This window comes from Wickerhamomyces anomalus (assembly GCF_001661255.1).
Source record: "Wickerhamomyces anomalus NRRL Y-366-8 unplaced genomic scaffold WICANscaffold_8, whole genome shotgun sequence".
Lineage (NCBI taxonomy): Eukaryota > Fungi > Ascomycota > Saccharomycetes > Phaffomycetales > Wickerhamomycetaceae > Hansenula > Hansenula anomala.
The window spans coordinates 271,769-286,542 of NW_017567117.1; the positions used below are offsets into that span (position 1 = coordinate 271,769).

Here is a 14,774-nt window from a genome sequence, read left to right on the forward strand (position 1 = left end):
ATGTGTATGAATATTTATGACATTTTATATACTTTTGGAAGTAGGATCTCTTGATTTTTCTAAATTTAGAGTACCCAAATCCTTTGTAAGATCTTGTAGATTCTTTTCATCTTCTTTTGCTTCCTCTTCCAATTCTTCTTTGACATCTTCTGTAATCTCTTTAGCTTTCTCTTCTGCAGTTTCATGTTTTATTCCTTTGATATCCTTAGTACCTTTTGCAATCAGACTATCGAGTTCTTTTCTCCAACCTAACAGATCACATAAAGATTCAACAAATTCATCACTATCATCTAAAAACACCACATCATTTTCCCTCTTGGATTTAAAATCTCCAACACGTTCTTTATTCACCAATACTCTTTTCTGATTCTTAGGAACTTCAGAAGGCAATGAAGCAAATGGATACACGGTCAATGAAGTACCAGCTGTAATTGTTAAAAATTCTCCATCCTTAGCACTCTCTAAATCCTCCAAATCTTCCTCCCATTGATTGAAGAACCTTTCAGGCAAACCTTCACCAAAAAACACAATATCAGGTTTCACCAACCCTTTACAACTTTTACATCTTGGTATTTTTTTATCAAACACATCTTTTTTAAAATCATCACCAGAGAATTCTTTATGACACTTGATGCAATGATTTTCAGCAAAACTTCCATGAGCCTCCACTATATAGTCAGCTTCAACGCCCGCCACTCTTTCCAATGTGTCAATGTTTTGGGTATACACTCTATGAAGCAACTTCTTATCTTGTAACAGCTTCATAAAGAAATGGAACTTTGTAGGGACATATTGACCAGGATATAACTCCTTAGCCAATGTATAAAAGGGTTTTGGATTAGATTTGAAGAAGGAGATATCGAAAACAGCTTCAGCATATGGTAAGTCTAGTGATTGTAAATTGTGGTAAAGTCCTGTCTTTGGAGATCTGAAATCTGGAATACCTGCCCCAGTTGATATACCAGCACCCACCATAAAGATGACTTTTGGGCTACTTTTGAGAATGGCAGCCACTTTCTGTAAGTCCTTTTGAGAAATTGACATTTGAATTGATTCTTTTCAATTGAATTGAGTCTTGGTTCACAATTGATTGAGGTTTTGATCTTTGAGACATGATCAAGATTTTTTTTTTGTATGGGGACCATTTGAAATCGAGCAACAAAATGACTTCGGAGTACCAAATAAAGTGAAAAACTACAACATTAAGCCAAAGAAAAAAGACTATTTATTATTTCTTGGACGACAGTGATAATATCGTATTTCCAATGATTCTTCTAAACGTGGTGGCATCTGCTGGTTGGTAAGTTAGGGCCTCGTTTTTGGAAATATAAAAGGCATTCAATAAAGTAAAGACACCACAATCAAACCCATTTTGTTGTTGTGGAACTTTTAAAAGATGCTCCATTGTAAAACCTTCAGCCAGTTGAGGTACACCTTGTTTATTGGTTTCTCCCTTAACAAAATCATACATCAAGTTCAATGCTCTTTCACCGTGTGGTGTCTTTCTAGTAGTTAAACTATCCATGTACAATATTTTCTTCTTCTTCATATCAATAGTCCCTAAAACCCAATGTGTTTGATGGACATTGATGGGTATCAAGATCTTATCTATATCTGCAATATTAACTTTTGCCCTTTTCATCCATCTATTAACACCTGTATAACCTCTAGATTCTATAGTGGTGAAGAAATATGAATTGAAGGCATAAACTTTATCTGTGATTAAAGTTTTCAAGAATAATTCAATAACAACATCATTTAACCAATGTTTATCAGCTAACGTTTTGAAATCAATGACTTTAACATCAATATTAAATGCTTGTAATAACATCTGTGAGTCTCTGCCTTTACTTTTCCAAATGTTTAACACCTTATTTTCATCATCTTCAGATAGTTTTTCAATTAATTTAGAAGTCGATTCCGCCTCTAGTTTATCCTTATGTATCTTATCTTGTAATTTTCTTCTTTCGTTCAATATTTTTTGATAATATTTGAATTCTTGCTCAAATGTCAATTTGGTCAGATCAAAAGTTAGTGAGAATCTTGATGGAGTAGCTGGCGGTAGTTTAACTTCTTTCAGGAAAATAACATCATCATCTGACTTCTTCTTTTTTCCACCCCAATTCTTTCTCAAATCTTCAGTGATTCTATGCATTGAAGAAAGCAGTTTCTTATCATCATCTGAGCTATTTGAAGGTGTTGGTGGAGTTGTATTTGTTGGAGTTGGTGTTCTATATTGCCCACTATAGACAGATCTCATGTATTTTGATTCAATGTTTGGTTTGGTGTATTTGTTCTTACGTCTAATGAAACTCGTACCATAATCATTCGTACCTTCTGAGCTCCCATCAACTGCAAGTGTTTCCTTAAGATCCCAATCAATTGGTGATTTGATAAATGAGACATTCTTATAATCATCTTTAATGTCTGGATTGAAATTAATAGCTTCTAATGCAGCTTTACGATCAATCTTAGATTTCTTGTCCTCTACTTTTGCCGCTTCTTTATCCACTTTTCTTCTTTTAGATGGTGATGTTTTCTCCTCAGGCTCATGTTTAAATTGTTCCTTGATCAGATGAGCAGCTTTCTTATAAATAGTGGATGTCAAACTTGTGAACAACTTCAGCACAAATCTTGCATTATCATTGTCTTCCTTTTCATCATCATTTTTACCAACTTTTGTCCAGTCTTTCCCCTTACGCCTACTAAAGTTATCAGGAACACTCTTTGGTTTAATTGGTGTACTGAATGATGAGTCTCTATGCAAATGGGATGAGTTGATGATTTGACGATTGGAAGGGTGTGAATTGGTGTGTTTATAGTCTGTGTTTCTCTTTCTCTTTCTTGCGAGCACAGGGCCCTGTCTCTCAAAAGACATGGTGGTGATTCTGGTGAATTGTGGTTTGGAATATTAAAAGCTCATGAAACTGTTTATTTACATTTTTACTTTGGCTACTTGCGAATTTGCGGGTAAAAAAAACTGATTTCCGCGAACTCGTTTTGCAAAAAAAAAGATATTCGCGAATATGCTGGGCCAACCAGCAATTTCCCTTTTCGGAACAAACCACGATTTTTTGGATTTTCACGAGTTTTCACTAGACGCGACATGTTGAGTTTGACTTCTGTCTCGCTTTTAAACCGTGGAATTAGGTACTGAGAAGAAGGAATAATCATTCTGAAGGTCATTGCTAAGTTCAGTGATACGGTATAATCAAGTTCATCGAAAAAACCCCATTCATTTAAGGCAAAAAGGGCACCCAGAACAACCCTTTACTAAATTATGATGTCTTTGGATATTGAAGACCATGATGCTACAACCACTCAAGATGTTGACTCCACTGAGATAGACCCTAACCAAACAAACGAGTCTTTTTATAAAAATGCCGCTTATGATATAAACACAATATATACAGCCATGTATTCTGGTGTTAAAGTAATAGAAATGACAGTACGTGGTGTCTCCGTTATGAGAAGAAGAAACGATTCTTCATTCAATGCTACTCAAATTTTAAAAGTTGCAGGTTTAGATAAAACTAAAAGAACTAAAATACTGGAAAGGGAGGTCCATACAGGGACTCATGAAAAAGTTCAAGGCGGATATGGTAAATTTCAAGGAACTTGGATACCTTATGATAGAGCAGTTGCCTTATCACAACAATATGGTGTTTATGAAGATTTGAAACCATTATTTTTATTCAACGTTTCAAGTGAAGAAGCTAATGATACACCAACAAAAGAACAAGCTATTGCTGCTCAAAAGAAGAAGCTTGGATTAAAAGAATCCTTTGATTTAAAACAACAACCTTCCAATTTAGGTCGTTCATATTCAACATTAACTGAAAATGATGAAACAGAATTAATAAACAATGCAGAATCACCAACTAAAAAGCAAAAAACAATACCTACTGAAAATTTGGAAAATGGTGATGCTATTCAATTTGAAACTTTTGATCATGATTTGAATATTGATAACCCAAATACTCCATTCACTTTAGAGCCTTTATCTGGTTATATCCCTGAATTTGAACATTCAAAAGATGTCATAACACAAATTTTCCTGTCACAAGAGGCTAACGCTTTAGCAGACGCTGTTGGTGGTGAGTCAGCATTATCTGGTGTTAATTTAGATGTATCAATTGATGAACTGGGTCACACTGCACTACATTGGGCTGCTGCGTTAGCTCGGATTCCACTAGTTTCTGAATTAGTACGTCGTGGCTCTATTCGTATTAGAGGTAATAAAACAGGTGAAAGTCCACTTATACGTTCAGTCTTGGTTACCAACAATTATGACCAAGGCTCTTTCCATGAATTGTTAAATTTATTGTATCCTTGTATACCACTTTTGGATCATCAACGTCGTTCAGTACTGCATCACATTGCACTTACTGCTGGTATTAAGAAAAGAAGTGCAGCTAGTCGCTATTATTTGGAAACTTTATTGGAATGGATAGTGAAGACTGGTACTTATTTACCTAAAAGTGCTATAAGTTTGGGGAAATTCATGAATGAGATTGTCAATGCTCAAGATAAAAATGGTGATACTTGTTTGAATATCGCCGCAAGAATTGGTAATAAAGCTATAGTGCAACAATTATTAGATGTTGGTGCTGATCCATCCATACCTAATAGAGCAGGACTCAGACCAATAGATTTTGGTATTAATGTTAATGGACTAGCTAGTGCTAAACAAAGAACACTAAGCTCAACTAGTTCAGCAGGTCATGGAACTACACCTTATAATCAAATAAGTGGGAATGGTGGACAAAGCTCGCAAAAAATCCTTGATTCAATGCAAAAAGTTTTATCCAGATTAGATAATGATTTCAAATCAGAGATCTCCACAAAGCAAAAGCAAATTGATGAATTACATTCAAGATTAAGAGAATCTACACAAAAATTATCAGAAAGTCGTCAAAATTTAGATATTTTAAAACAATCTGAAATTAAATTAAATGAATTGAAACAAAGAATAGCAAACCTAGATAAGGCAACTTCAGAAGAGGAACAAAGATTCATTGATCAAACTACTGAATTAGGTTCAATAGGTAATTATGATGTTGATTTTGATGCAGATGAACCATTTAGAGTATGGCCTATCTATAATGAATTTCAAAAACATCCAAACCAAACACCAGATCCAAGAAATATCAATTTACAAGATATCCCACCATCAGTTGTGTTGAAAGCCAGAATCACTGCATATAAAGAGAATGAAAGAGATTTGAACAATATCATACAGGAATTGAGATCAAATTCATCAAAATTGGAATCAAAATTCAGAAGAGTTGTCGCATTATGTACTGGTGTTGAAGAGAATACAATTGATAGTATATTGGATGGTTTAGTTCAAGCCGTGGAGAGTGATCCTGATGAAGTTGATATGGGTAGGGTTGTTGGATTTTTACGTAAAGTTGATGATAAAATCGATGTATAATATTTATGTACGTTCCAAATTCATGACAATAAAGAAAAAATTATTATTTGTATTAATTAAGTGTTTTTATTATACAAGCTGGTACTTGTGTCTTTATATTATTGTTTAGCACCAACTAATCTGAAAATGTATTCATTAACTGCTCTGATTAATGGATGTAATTGTTGATCCTCCATTATATTGATTCTTGAGGCTGCTTGTCTAAAACCAACAATAAAATTAATAATAATAGCACCAAGGACACCAGCAGCAACAACTAATGGACCTAATGGAGCATCTAGATGTTTACCATCTCTTAATTTAATCAAGCTTAAACGCTTGTTATAAGTGACATAACCCCAAATACCACAAAATAGGGTTAATGCAAAATAAATGTAGGCTAAAACTTCAGCAGTGAATTCAGATTGAGCTTTTGAAACTGATGAATAAATTGAAAAAGTTAAAGCTGAAAACAATGTGGTAACACTCAACCATCTATTAAAAGTACGTTCATTTGCTAACCAGACTTTAGTCTCCACCTTAACTGGACCGGCTTGTTTTAATAAAGTTTTAGGTTGCTGAACACCTGGTGGTAGGACAACTTCTTCATCTTCTGAATAAACGTCATTCAATTTTGAAGAACCAGAGAAGAATGGAAGATAATTTGCAACACGTTGCTTTCTATGACTTCTTTGATGATGATTTGAAGGGCCTTCTTCATCTGATGATTCATGATCTTCCAAGTCAGCGTCATGTATCTCTTCAATCTGTTGATTTGAATGTGTTTGAGCTTGCACAATAGGACTGTTTGTGCGTGAGACTGAGAATCTCTTTAATTTTTTCTTGTATTCATCATCAGATTTTTGCTTGGCTTTCAATTCTTCATAAGCATCATTTGGATTCTTACGGATATCATCTTCCAATTCAGGTAACCAGAATGGTAAAATGTCTAATCTATCATCTTCCAAAAATAATGAAGCAATACCTTGAATGAATTTTGAAAAATTTGGAACTTCTTTAACCAAATGTGAAGTGGTTAATTCTTCAATCCATTTACCATGTTTTCTTGAAAATGGAATACTAATACCATTCAAATCTGAGCCTTTTCTACCTGTTGTGTTTTTAATTTTAATCTCCATAACACTATGTGGGAATTTTGTAAATTCATTCTTTCTCAACAATTGATAAGGATTTTCAATATTTTGATCAATATCAGTTCTATGCCATTCTTTTGGATTTCTGATTGGTCTATCTTGATCAAATGAGTCTTCTCTGATGAATAAAATATCAGAATCAATTGTGATACGAACTCTATCATCACCAGGTATTTGGAATGCGGTTCTTGTATAAACTGAACGTAAAGCAGGTTGTAAGTCAAATTGTTTGATAAATTTATCAACATCATCAATATCATGTTCTAAGGATTGTAAATAAGCAGCAGATGAACCCATCTCTTTGAATCTTCCCAAAGTTTTCTGTTTAAATTCATCAACATCACCATTAATAATGAAATCTTTTAAATATTTCTCCTTCAATTTCAAACGAACTTCATTCAAATTTTCATCATTAACTGATTTATCAACAACTTTTTTCTCTAAAAAGATATCAGGTTTATCAGATAATCTACCAGACCATCTTAATCTTAGTGTAGGGGAAGCATTTGATTTAAGTAATTTCAAATTGTAAACTTCAAAAGAACCATTATCAAAATATAATGAAGAAATGGTTGGATCATAAGTATCACCATGATTAGTATCAGCTTCATCATTTGAATAAACTAAAACTGGTAAATGTCTTAAAATTCTTGTTTTGACCTCCATCAAATTATCAGGATGGATCCAAAATTTAAATGATTGGAATTCAGCATCTTCATGAGCAGTGACACTTGAAACTGAAGTACTAGCATTTGGTAAAGAGGCACTTCCTCTTTGAGAGCCAATGTTGGAAAGGTATGAAGCTGATGAAATGTTTTCTCTCAAGAATGAATATAAGTTGGAGATTCTATGTAATAAAGGGGAATAATCTTCTGAATGGAATGGTAATTCTTTCAATCTGATTGATAATAACGCTTTTACAGAACTATAATTTGGATGAATTCTATCATGCTTTTTGACAATTTTTTGAAATCCAGTGAAATTCAATCTTGCAAAATGATCCAATTCCTTAGATTCACTAAGGATATTTTCCAATTCGGTTTGTAAACCTGTCCAATCGAACTTATCTTTGGATCCAGCAGCATCTTCTAGATTCATAGAGCTCACTTTATTTTCCACTTCTTCAATTCTCTTCAACAACTGGTTATATTGACTTGTTTGGAAAGTGTAAACTTTTTCCAATTCACTATCCAACGCTGAAACAAATATATTCTCATCACGATCAGTGAACTCTTCAGCATCTTTACCCTTTTTATTCTTCTTGGATCCAGAATCAGGGACTGCTGATTCTTTCATCAGTTTTTTCAACTTGTCATAACCGATGTAGTAGTCTGCCCATGGAGGGAATATTTCGTTTGATAGTCTGACACCAAATAACATCCTGTCAACCGCAATTGCTTTCTAGTATTATGGTCTTGGATATGGACTCTATGATGGATAGCTCTGAATCTCTTGCAACGGCAGCGTGGGTACAATTTATAACAAATACAGCAGCTAACTCGATGCTCTGTGTGAATGTGCTTGAAGCAGCCATTTTCCTGTTTCCAAACTGGCGTAAAATGCGTATGGCTCTTGATGGGCACGTGGGCCTGGCCGTATCGAAAATAATTATCAAGAGATTAGGTAATCACATCATTAATTCGCGAACTCGTTTTACAAAAAATTATCACCATCATAAATTTAATTCAAAAGTCCAAACTAAAAGATTTCAAAGTCAAGTCCTTGGATGTGTCTTCATACTCCACGTTTACACTAACATCATGTTCTTCATCAGCTTTGGTCATCTCCACAAAATCATTCTTCAAAAGATTGAACAGTTTATAAAACTTGTCACTATTCTCCACATAATCACCTTTATAATTCTTGAGTCTCATTCTGTTATTAGTTGGTGCTGGACCATTTATTTCCTCCTCCTCTTTCTCTTTTGCCAGCTGCTCCTCTAGCACTATTCTGTTGTGCTCATATCTAACTTGTCCCATCTTGTCCCTTTTCTTACCAAAGATACGTGCTAGGTATTTTAATGATTTCTTAACTTTATCAGTATCAATATCATTTTTTGGTAATTGTGGTAGTGTGAATGGAGGTACAGGTGAATATGATGATGGAGTTTGAGCCTGGTGGGCTTTTGCAATGGATTGCTTTGAAGCTGGCGTGTTTGATTTCTGTATTGGTGTTGCCTTCTCGGACTTCTTTATAGGTGTCTTTGTAGTACTATCACTTGTTGTTTTGGATGTATTCATGAGTAATGGTTTTGGTAAAGGTTCAGTAGACGCAGAAGATGTTTCAGATGTTTTTTTCTTTTCAACTTTCTCCTCCCTTTTAGGATCAGCTTCATCTTCTGCTAAGAAATTAACTCTTTGATGATACAAATTCTCACCAAATTCAATTTCTTCTGGTGTATCAATATCTTGTTCTTTATCAGTTTTAGTTAGAGCAGGTGGAGCACCATGGCCAAATGGATTTTCAGCAATTTCATCATCTGTCAAGTTTGTTTCCAAATATGCATAAACTAACCATAAAAACAATAATGCCCTTTTATCAGGATCATAATCAGCATTCATGAAAATATCAAAAAATGTATAACCAGCACCATTCAAGTACTTCTTATTTATTGATTCTTCAGCATTACAAAGTAGGAAAATCACATTTATAACACTAGTTTTCGGTAACTTCTCCACAGACTCTAATAAAGCCAATGCATTTGGCTCCTCGGTATCATCACAACAAGCCTTCAGTATTGATTTCAACCTAGGAGTATCTTGTAATTGTTTATCACCACCGTTACCACTAGTGGTGAATTTATTCTCCGAAGCATCATAATCAACTTGTAAACAGGGTATTGAATGATATGTTCTCAATTGTGACTTCATATCTGGAACAAAATTGATTGTGGTGTTCATTCTACCAACATTAACTAGCAAGCAGATCATGCTGGTAGGTATACTCATTTTCATATCATTTAATAACCGATCTCTCAAGATTTTGGAACATTTCGAACTATGTGCAATTGTCTTGATATAAAGTTCTGCAAATGTTAATTTATGCCCCGTACTATCTTCAGGTTCTGTGTTGACTTTATCCTTTGAATCTGCATAAGGGTCACGGAAGGCTCTTGTTTTGTTGTCAAATAAATCTTTTAGAAATTGATACTGTATATCTTTTCTTAGGAATGGTTTACCATCATCCTTCTTTAAATGACGAGATCTTGCTGAACTTAGCACTGTTGCACTCTTGTTACCTGGTTTCTTTGTTTTTTTCAAATGAACTTTTGAAGGTGAAGGTGATAATTTGTGTTTCTTTGGATTGGTTGTATCAGTTGTTTCTTCAGTCTTTTGTTCAGATGTATTATTGTCCTCTTGAGGCTGTAGTGAAGGTGGTGGTGGTGCTGTTTCTGTTTCTGGCTCTGTATCTTCATTCTTCATCTCAACGTCAGTATCAAACTCATTGGTCTTAACATCATTTTGTTCTTCTTTCACATTCTCATCCGAAGTTGATTCAGTTGGAGGTTGTTCTGGGTTTTCTTCAATAGATTCCTCTTTGGCAGGTTGATCTGATGGTTCAGCTTCATCAATCAGTATATCATGGATTGGATCGTATCTTGGTGGCATTTTGGAGAATTATTCGACAGCAAAATATATCAATCTTTAATTAAATTCAAATAAATGATTTCAGGATCAATTTAACCACCCTTTGTATATAATCAATTAACAAAGAGCTCACACGTCATTTGTTTGTTTTACACCAAAAAGTTCGAGCTTTTTTCTCGATTCCATTCGCGAATTCATTTTGCGGGATACAACACCCGGACACCAACATATAACCTACAAATTTCAATCATTAGACATTTTTAATATTTACTCAACATCCCTAGACTCCTCTGGATAAATAGTGGCTATGAGTAATTCTGTTCCTCTCTGTACACCATATTGTTCAGTCAGGTCATTGAAAACATCATTATAAGCATCATTAACATTGATCAAACTTTTCAATTCACCATTCTCAAATATTATATCCCATAAGAGGGATATATCCTTATATTTGAATTCATTTTCATAGATATTGGTCGTATCGTTCCCGTATATCTTATTAAGGTTATTGAGTGTTTCTTGGCGGTTGTTCAAGGTCTTGTATAGTTTGTTTATGGTGTATAAAAACTCATTAACATTCTTTGTTTGGGAAAAATGGTTAATAATGGTGATCAGTATAGTGTTTAATCTATTATTTGACTTTCTGGATATAATAAGATCATGAATCTTGTAAATATTATCAACTTTTGTCAATTTCACTTGAACTTCTAACCTTATTATATTCTTTGTATAACCTAATGCAAAAGCTATTGTCTTGATGAATTGTGATTTTTTAGGATTAGTTGGATCATTATATTCCAACGAGACTTTTGATGAATAATTTGTAATACTAACATCTGGATAAAACTTTTGAAGATATTCAATCCTTAGATCCCAATTTTTGGAAGGTTTAGCGCTAAAGTTATCTAAAACATCAGCATCATTATCATCTATTGTTGTTGTCTTAGGTTGGGTTTGAGTTGTATTTTCCTCCTCATTAGCCTTCTGTATTAGTAATTCAAATATAGCATCATCCTCCTCATTATTTTCATCTATATCAACATTACTTCTCATATCATTCCATTCTCTCTCCAGTCTTTGAACATCTTCTTTCAATGTATTTCTCTGTTGTAACAATTCCTTCTGTAGCTCAATCAGTTTCAGCTCTTTGAGGGTCTCTGTTTCCTGGATTGGAGAAGATGGTCTTATCAGTTGAGAGCTGTGTCTATTGGGTGTATCTTCTGAGAATAGGTCTAGTGGGTTTGCCATCTTTTGCTGTTGAGGTTCTTCAAGTGATTAAAAGTTTACGTGAAGTAAACAAACATAAAAAAACTGATTCGCGAAAGCTATAGTCAACGATTAACTCACTGCGTTACAACATTCAAAGCTCAGTCGAATAAGGGAAAGTTGATGGAATGAATAGTATAAGTCACTGCTAAGATATTTAGTCTTCTTTTACATCAAATAAGGGGCATTTATTACTGTTTATGTGTTGAATTACTTATACTTTCAGAATTACTAATCACTTAGTAATCACTTTTGTCTAAATAGAAAAAAAATCATAGAACTGAAGATTAATTGAAGAATAATCAAACTATCAAATTATAAGTTGATAAGATACAGACAGATATTATAAAATGGTTTCAGCTCCAGAATTAAAGAAGGTATGTCGAATCTAAAAGTGTATTAGTTATTGGGGGATGTCAATACTAACATGTTTTATTTAGTACATGGATAAAAGAGTTCTAATACAGTTGAATGGTTCAAGAAAAGTTACAGGGAACTTGAGAGGTTATGATGTGAGTAGATACCTAAGTGATTTGAGAAGTTTGATTGTTTTTACTAACTAGAAGAAATACAGATATTTTTAAACATTGTGCTTGAGGAGACAGTTGATGAAACAAAAGATAAAATACAAATAGGATCATGTGTGCTTAGAGGTAATTCGATTCTAAGTATTGAGAGTTTAGAAAACATATAAGTGGGATTCAATATAGAAGAGAAATGTACATTAGCTATGAATAAATAAACCTTTAGTCAAGAACATGACTGTTTTTTTGTAGCTCAAAATCTAATTTGCATTTCCACACCAGCTTCATTTAATCCACATTTTTCATAAAATCCAACATTCTTTGGATCACAATCCAATATGATTTTATAAACACCAGCTTTGTCACCAATTTCTAATAATTTCTTAATTAAAAGTTTCCCCAGAGATTTCCCTTGTTGATCTTTTCTAACCGCAATATCTTCAATATGACCAACAGTACCAGCATTATGGATCAATTTCTCCTCGATGAATAGCATACCTGTGGCAACAACTTCATCTTTCTCATTAATGATCACCACTGGGTTATAAATATATGAACCATTCATTAAAGTCAAGGCATCCCATTTAGCAACAACGTTTTCGAATTGAAGTTGAGAGACATCACCAACAGTAGTTAGAGCAGTTAAAGTGTTGAGAACACCACGAGCGAAATCAGTGGCTTTCAAGCGTCTGATTGAGTAACCTTCAGGAAGCGAGGACATGGTGGTGATGATGGAAAGTGTATTTTATGAGACTTTTATGGGTTAAATGTTCAAATTGTGAGATCATGATTTTCCAAGAAAAAAAGGTAAACAAAAAAAAATGGCTTCTTAACTATGACAACAAAACAAAACAAAGCAATACAAAGAGATCACATGAGTTCAGAGAGATATAACCAGTTAAGAAGGATATTCCAATCCTCTGATGAGCTGAATAACACGCTAGAGACAAAATATCACCAAAATTTGGAGCATCAAGTATCAAAATATACCCAGTTCTTGAATGTTGCGAAAACTCACCAAAGAGAACTAGATCCACAAGATGAAATTGTTGGATTACACCTTAGTAATGATAAGATCCCATTCCATTTTGAAAGAGGTGACACTATTGGGATCTCATTAGCAAACACTGTGTTCTCAGAACAAGTTAAACAAAGTGAAGAATACGTGATATATTTAGAACAACAAAACAATCAATTGATCAAGGAGATTGAAGATAAGCACGAAGTTAATGGGAAGCTTGAGATTTATATAAATGAAGTGAATAAAAGGATTGAACAGGATGAAGGTCCAAAAGACTTGATGGGTGAATTGGTAGAACAAGTTCAAGATGAAAAAATCAGATATAGGAAACTAAGAAAGATACTTCGGCAATTAATACAAGAATATGAGTGAATGAATGACTTGTATGAATATTAACGAATGACAATGTGAAATAGTCCCTTGGATAATGACTCTATAAAGAAGATCATAACAAAAAAAGTATTGAAACAGAGAAGTAAACAGAATTTTTAAAAAAAAGACATGACATAAATCTAAACAAAAATAAAAATTAAAACCAAAAATATCATTAAAAGAATTGAAAGTCAAAGAAAAGAATAACCATATGCACTACCCCCCATAACATAGAAATTACCGAAAACCCAAAAGAAAACATCCCAATAAAAGCTTAATTATAAGTGATTTTATTTCCAGATCTTTTCAATCTTAAACTTTCTCTCTTTCTATTACTAGTGGCATTGAATAGATCCGGTATTATCACACCAGAACCACAACTAGCATTTGAATCTGATCTTTCCAATCTATTTTGTGGAGGAGGTGGAGCATATGTATCAAAAGAAGGTTGTAATTGTTGAGCAGGTTGTTGAGAAAATTGAGCAGGTTGTTGTAATTGTTGTTGTGGAGGTACTTCAAAATTGAAATATTCATTCATTGGAGTTGTGGAGATATTATTTGGTGTGGAGAAACCTGAAGGTATATTGTTAAATTTTGATTGTAAATTTAATGCACCTTGGAAACTATTTTGTCTTGAACCTGTTGGTGTTGATACTGTGTTTTGATGACATATTTGTAATAGTTTTTGGCGTATTATGGTTAATGAATAGTTATTGATTTCTATACCAACTTCAATATTATCATCCATTGCTTTTTGTAATGCTTCTTTTGATACTTTATTTATAACTCCATATGGTGGGTTATTTTCATTGAAAGGGGTAATAGTTGGATTCATTTGATAATTTAGATACGTATCCATTAATAATTTTTCAAATAAATCAGTTAATTTATAATGAGATGCAAAATTAGAATAACTGAAATCATTATTGTTGTTATTTGTGGAGAAATTTGAAACTGAACTAGCAATACTTGAAGTTGAAGCTGTTCTACCATATCTTGGAGGATTTGGAGCACCACCACCTTGTTCATTAAACCATTGTAAGTTGTTGAAATTGACTTGATCCGTTGGAGTTTGAACACCTGTAGGAGTTCCTATAGGGGTGCCTAATGGATCCTTCATGACGATATCCTCATCTTTAAAAGAGGTGTTTAGTTGAAGATGTAAAGGGAACTTGTTGAGTAGCATTATGAATAGCTTGATATACTTTTGTATTATTGAACTGTGTTTGGTAAAGCAGACGAATTTACAAAAAGAGCAGGGACTTATATATAAAGGAATTGTATGTAATTCTCGAGATTCGAATGTTCCTGTGAGCGATGCGACTGACGCGTTTACCGAAGCAATGCAAATGCAATTTCCCAATTGGGCAATCGCAGAATCGCATCCCTTTGGAAACGAAGCATACAAATTGCAACAGAAATGGGAAATGAGGA

General features: G+C 33.7%; 9 protein-coding genes across 9 annotated transcripts; 3 read left to right on the forward strand and 6 right to left on the reverse strand.

The window, feature by feature from the left end:
* Positions 1-24: 24 nt before the first annotated feature.
* Positions 25-1,053, reverse strand: HST2 (histone deacetylase HST2; the record flags this gene model as incomplete). Its single annotated transcript, XM_019182483.1, has 1 exon — positions 25-1,053. A coding segment is annotated over one exon (1,029 nt), but the record flags the coding sequence as incomplete, so codon positions are not given.
* A 175-nt stretch (positions 1,054-1,228) lies between these two features.
* ULP1 (SUMO protease ULP1) lies at positions 1,229-2,878 on the reverse strand (the record flags this gene model as incomplete). Its single annotated transcript, XM_019185282.1, has 1 exon — positions 1,229-2,878. The coding sequence occupies one exon, from the start codon at positions 2,876-2,878 to the stop codon at positions 1,229-1,231; it is 1,650 nt and encodes a 549-aa protein (XP_019036056.1).
* Positions 2,879-3,283: 405 nt separating this feature from the next.
* On the forward strand, positions 3,284-5,437 carry SWI6 (transcriptional regulator SWI6; the record flags this gene model as incomplete). The annotated part of the gene is made up of 1 exon (XM_019182466.1): positions 3,284-5,437. The coding sequence occupies one exon, from the start codon at positions 3,284-3,286 to the stop codon at positions 5,435-5,437; it is 2,154 nt and encodes a 717-aa protein (XP_019036057.1).
* A 64-nt stretch (positions 5,438-5,501) lies between these two features.
* VTC3 (vacuolar transporter chaperone) lies at positions 5,502-8,075 on the reverse strand. Its single transcript, XM_019182608.1, has one exon. The coding sequence runs from the start codon at positions 7,948-7,950 to the stop codon at positions 5,536-5,538; it is 2,415 nt and encodes an 804-aa protein (XP_019036058.1). The 5' UTR covers positions 7,951-8,075; the 3' UTR covers positions 5,502-5,535.
* A 180-nt stretch (positions 8,076-8,255) lies between these two features.
* Positions 8,256-10,604, reverse strand: IES1 (Ies1p; the record flags this gene model as incomplete). The annotated part of the gene is made up of 1 exon (XM_019184241.1): positions 8,256-10,604. Exon 1 carries the CDS (start codon positions 10,176-10,178, stop codon positions 8,256-8,258), a length of 1,923 nt encoding a protein of 640 aa, XP_019036059.1. The 5' UTR covers positions 10,179-10,604.
* Positions 10,605-11,773: 1,169 nt separating this feature from the next.
* SMX2 (mRNA splicing protein SMX2) lies at positions 11,774-12,117 on the forward strand (the record flags this gene model as incomplete). The annotated part of the gene is made up of 3 exons (XM_019182455.1): positions 11,774-11,800; positions 11,864-11,935; positions 11,998-12,117. The coding sequence occupies 3 exons, from the start codon at positions 11,774-11,776 to the stop codon at positions 12,115-12,117; spliced, it is 219 nt and encodes a 72-aa protein (XP_019036060.1).
* An 83-nt stretch (positions 12,118-12,200) lies between these two features.
* On the reverse strand, positions 12,201-12,668 carry GNA1 (glucosamine 6-phosphate N-acetyltransferase; the record flags this gene model as incomplete). Its single annotated transcript, XM_019185283.1, has 1 exon — positions 12,201-12,668. The coding sequence occupies one exon, from the start codon at positions 12,666-12,668 to the stop codon at positions 12,201-12,203; it is 468 nt and encodes a 155-aa protein (XP_019036061.1).
* A 153-nt stretch (positions 12,669-12,821) lies between these two features.
* Positions 12,822-13,340, forward strand: WICANDRAFT_65737 (uncharacterized protein; the record flags this gene model as incomplete). The annotated part of the gene is made up of 1 exon (XM_019183977.1): positions 12,822-13,340. One exon carries the CDS (start codon positions 12,822-12,824, stop codon positions 13,338-13,340), a length of 519 nt encoding a protein of 172 aa, XP_019036062.1.
* Positions 13,341-13,614: 274 nt separating this feature from the next.
* CIP1 (Cip1p) lies at positions 13,615-14,526 on the reverse strand (the record flags this gene model as incomplete). The annotated part of the gene is made up of 1 exon (XM_019186031.1): positions 13,615-14,526. The coding sequence occupies one exon, from the start codon at positions 14,524-14,526 to the stop codon at positions 13,615-13,617; it is 912 nt and encodes a 303-aa protein (XP_019036063.1).
* Between the last annotated feature and the right edge of the window lie 248 nt (positions 14,527-14,774).

Excerpts from the sequence above, each read along its gene's own strand:
- VTC3 (XM_019182608.1), bottom strand. The coding sequence starts at position 7,950 with ATGTTATTTGGTGTCAGACTATCAAACGAAATATTCCCTCCATGGGCA.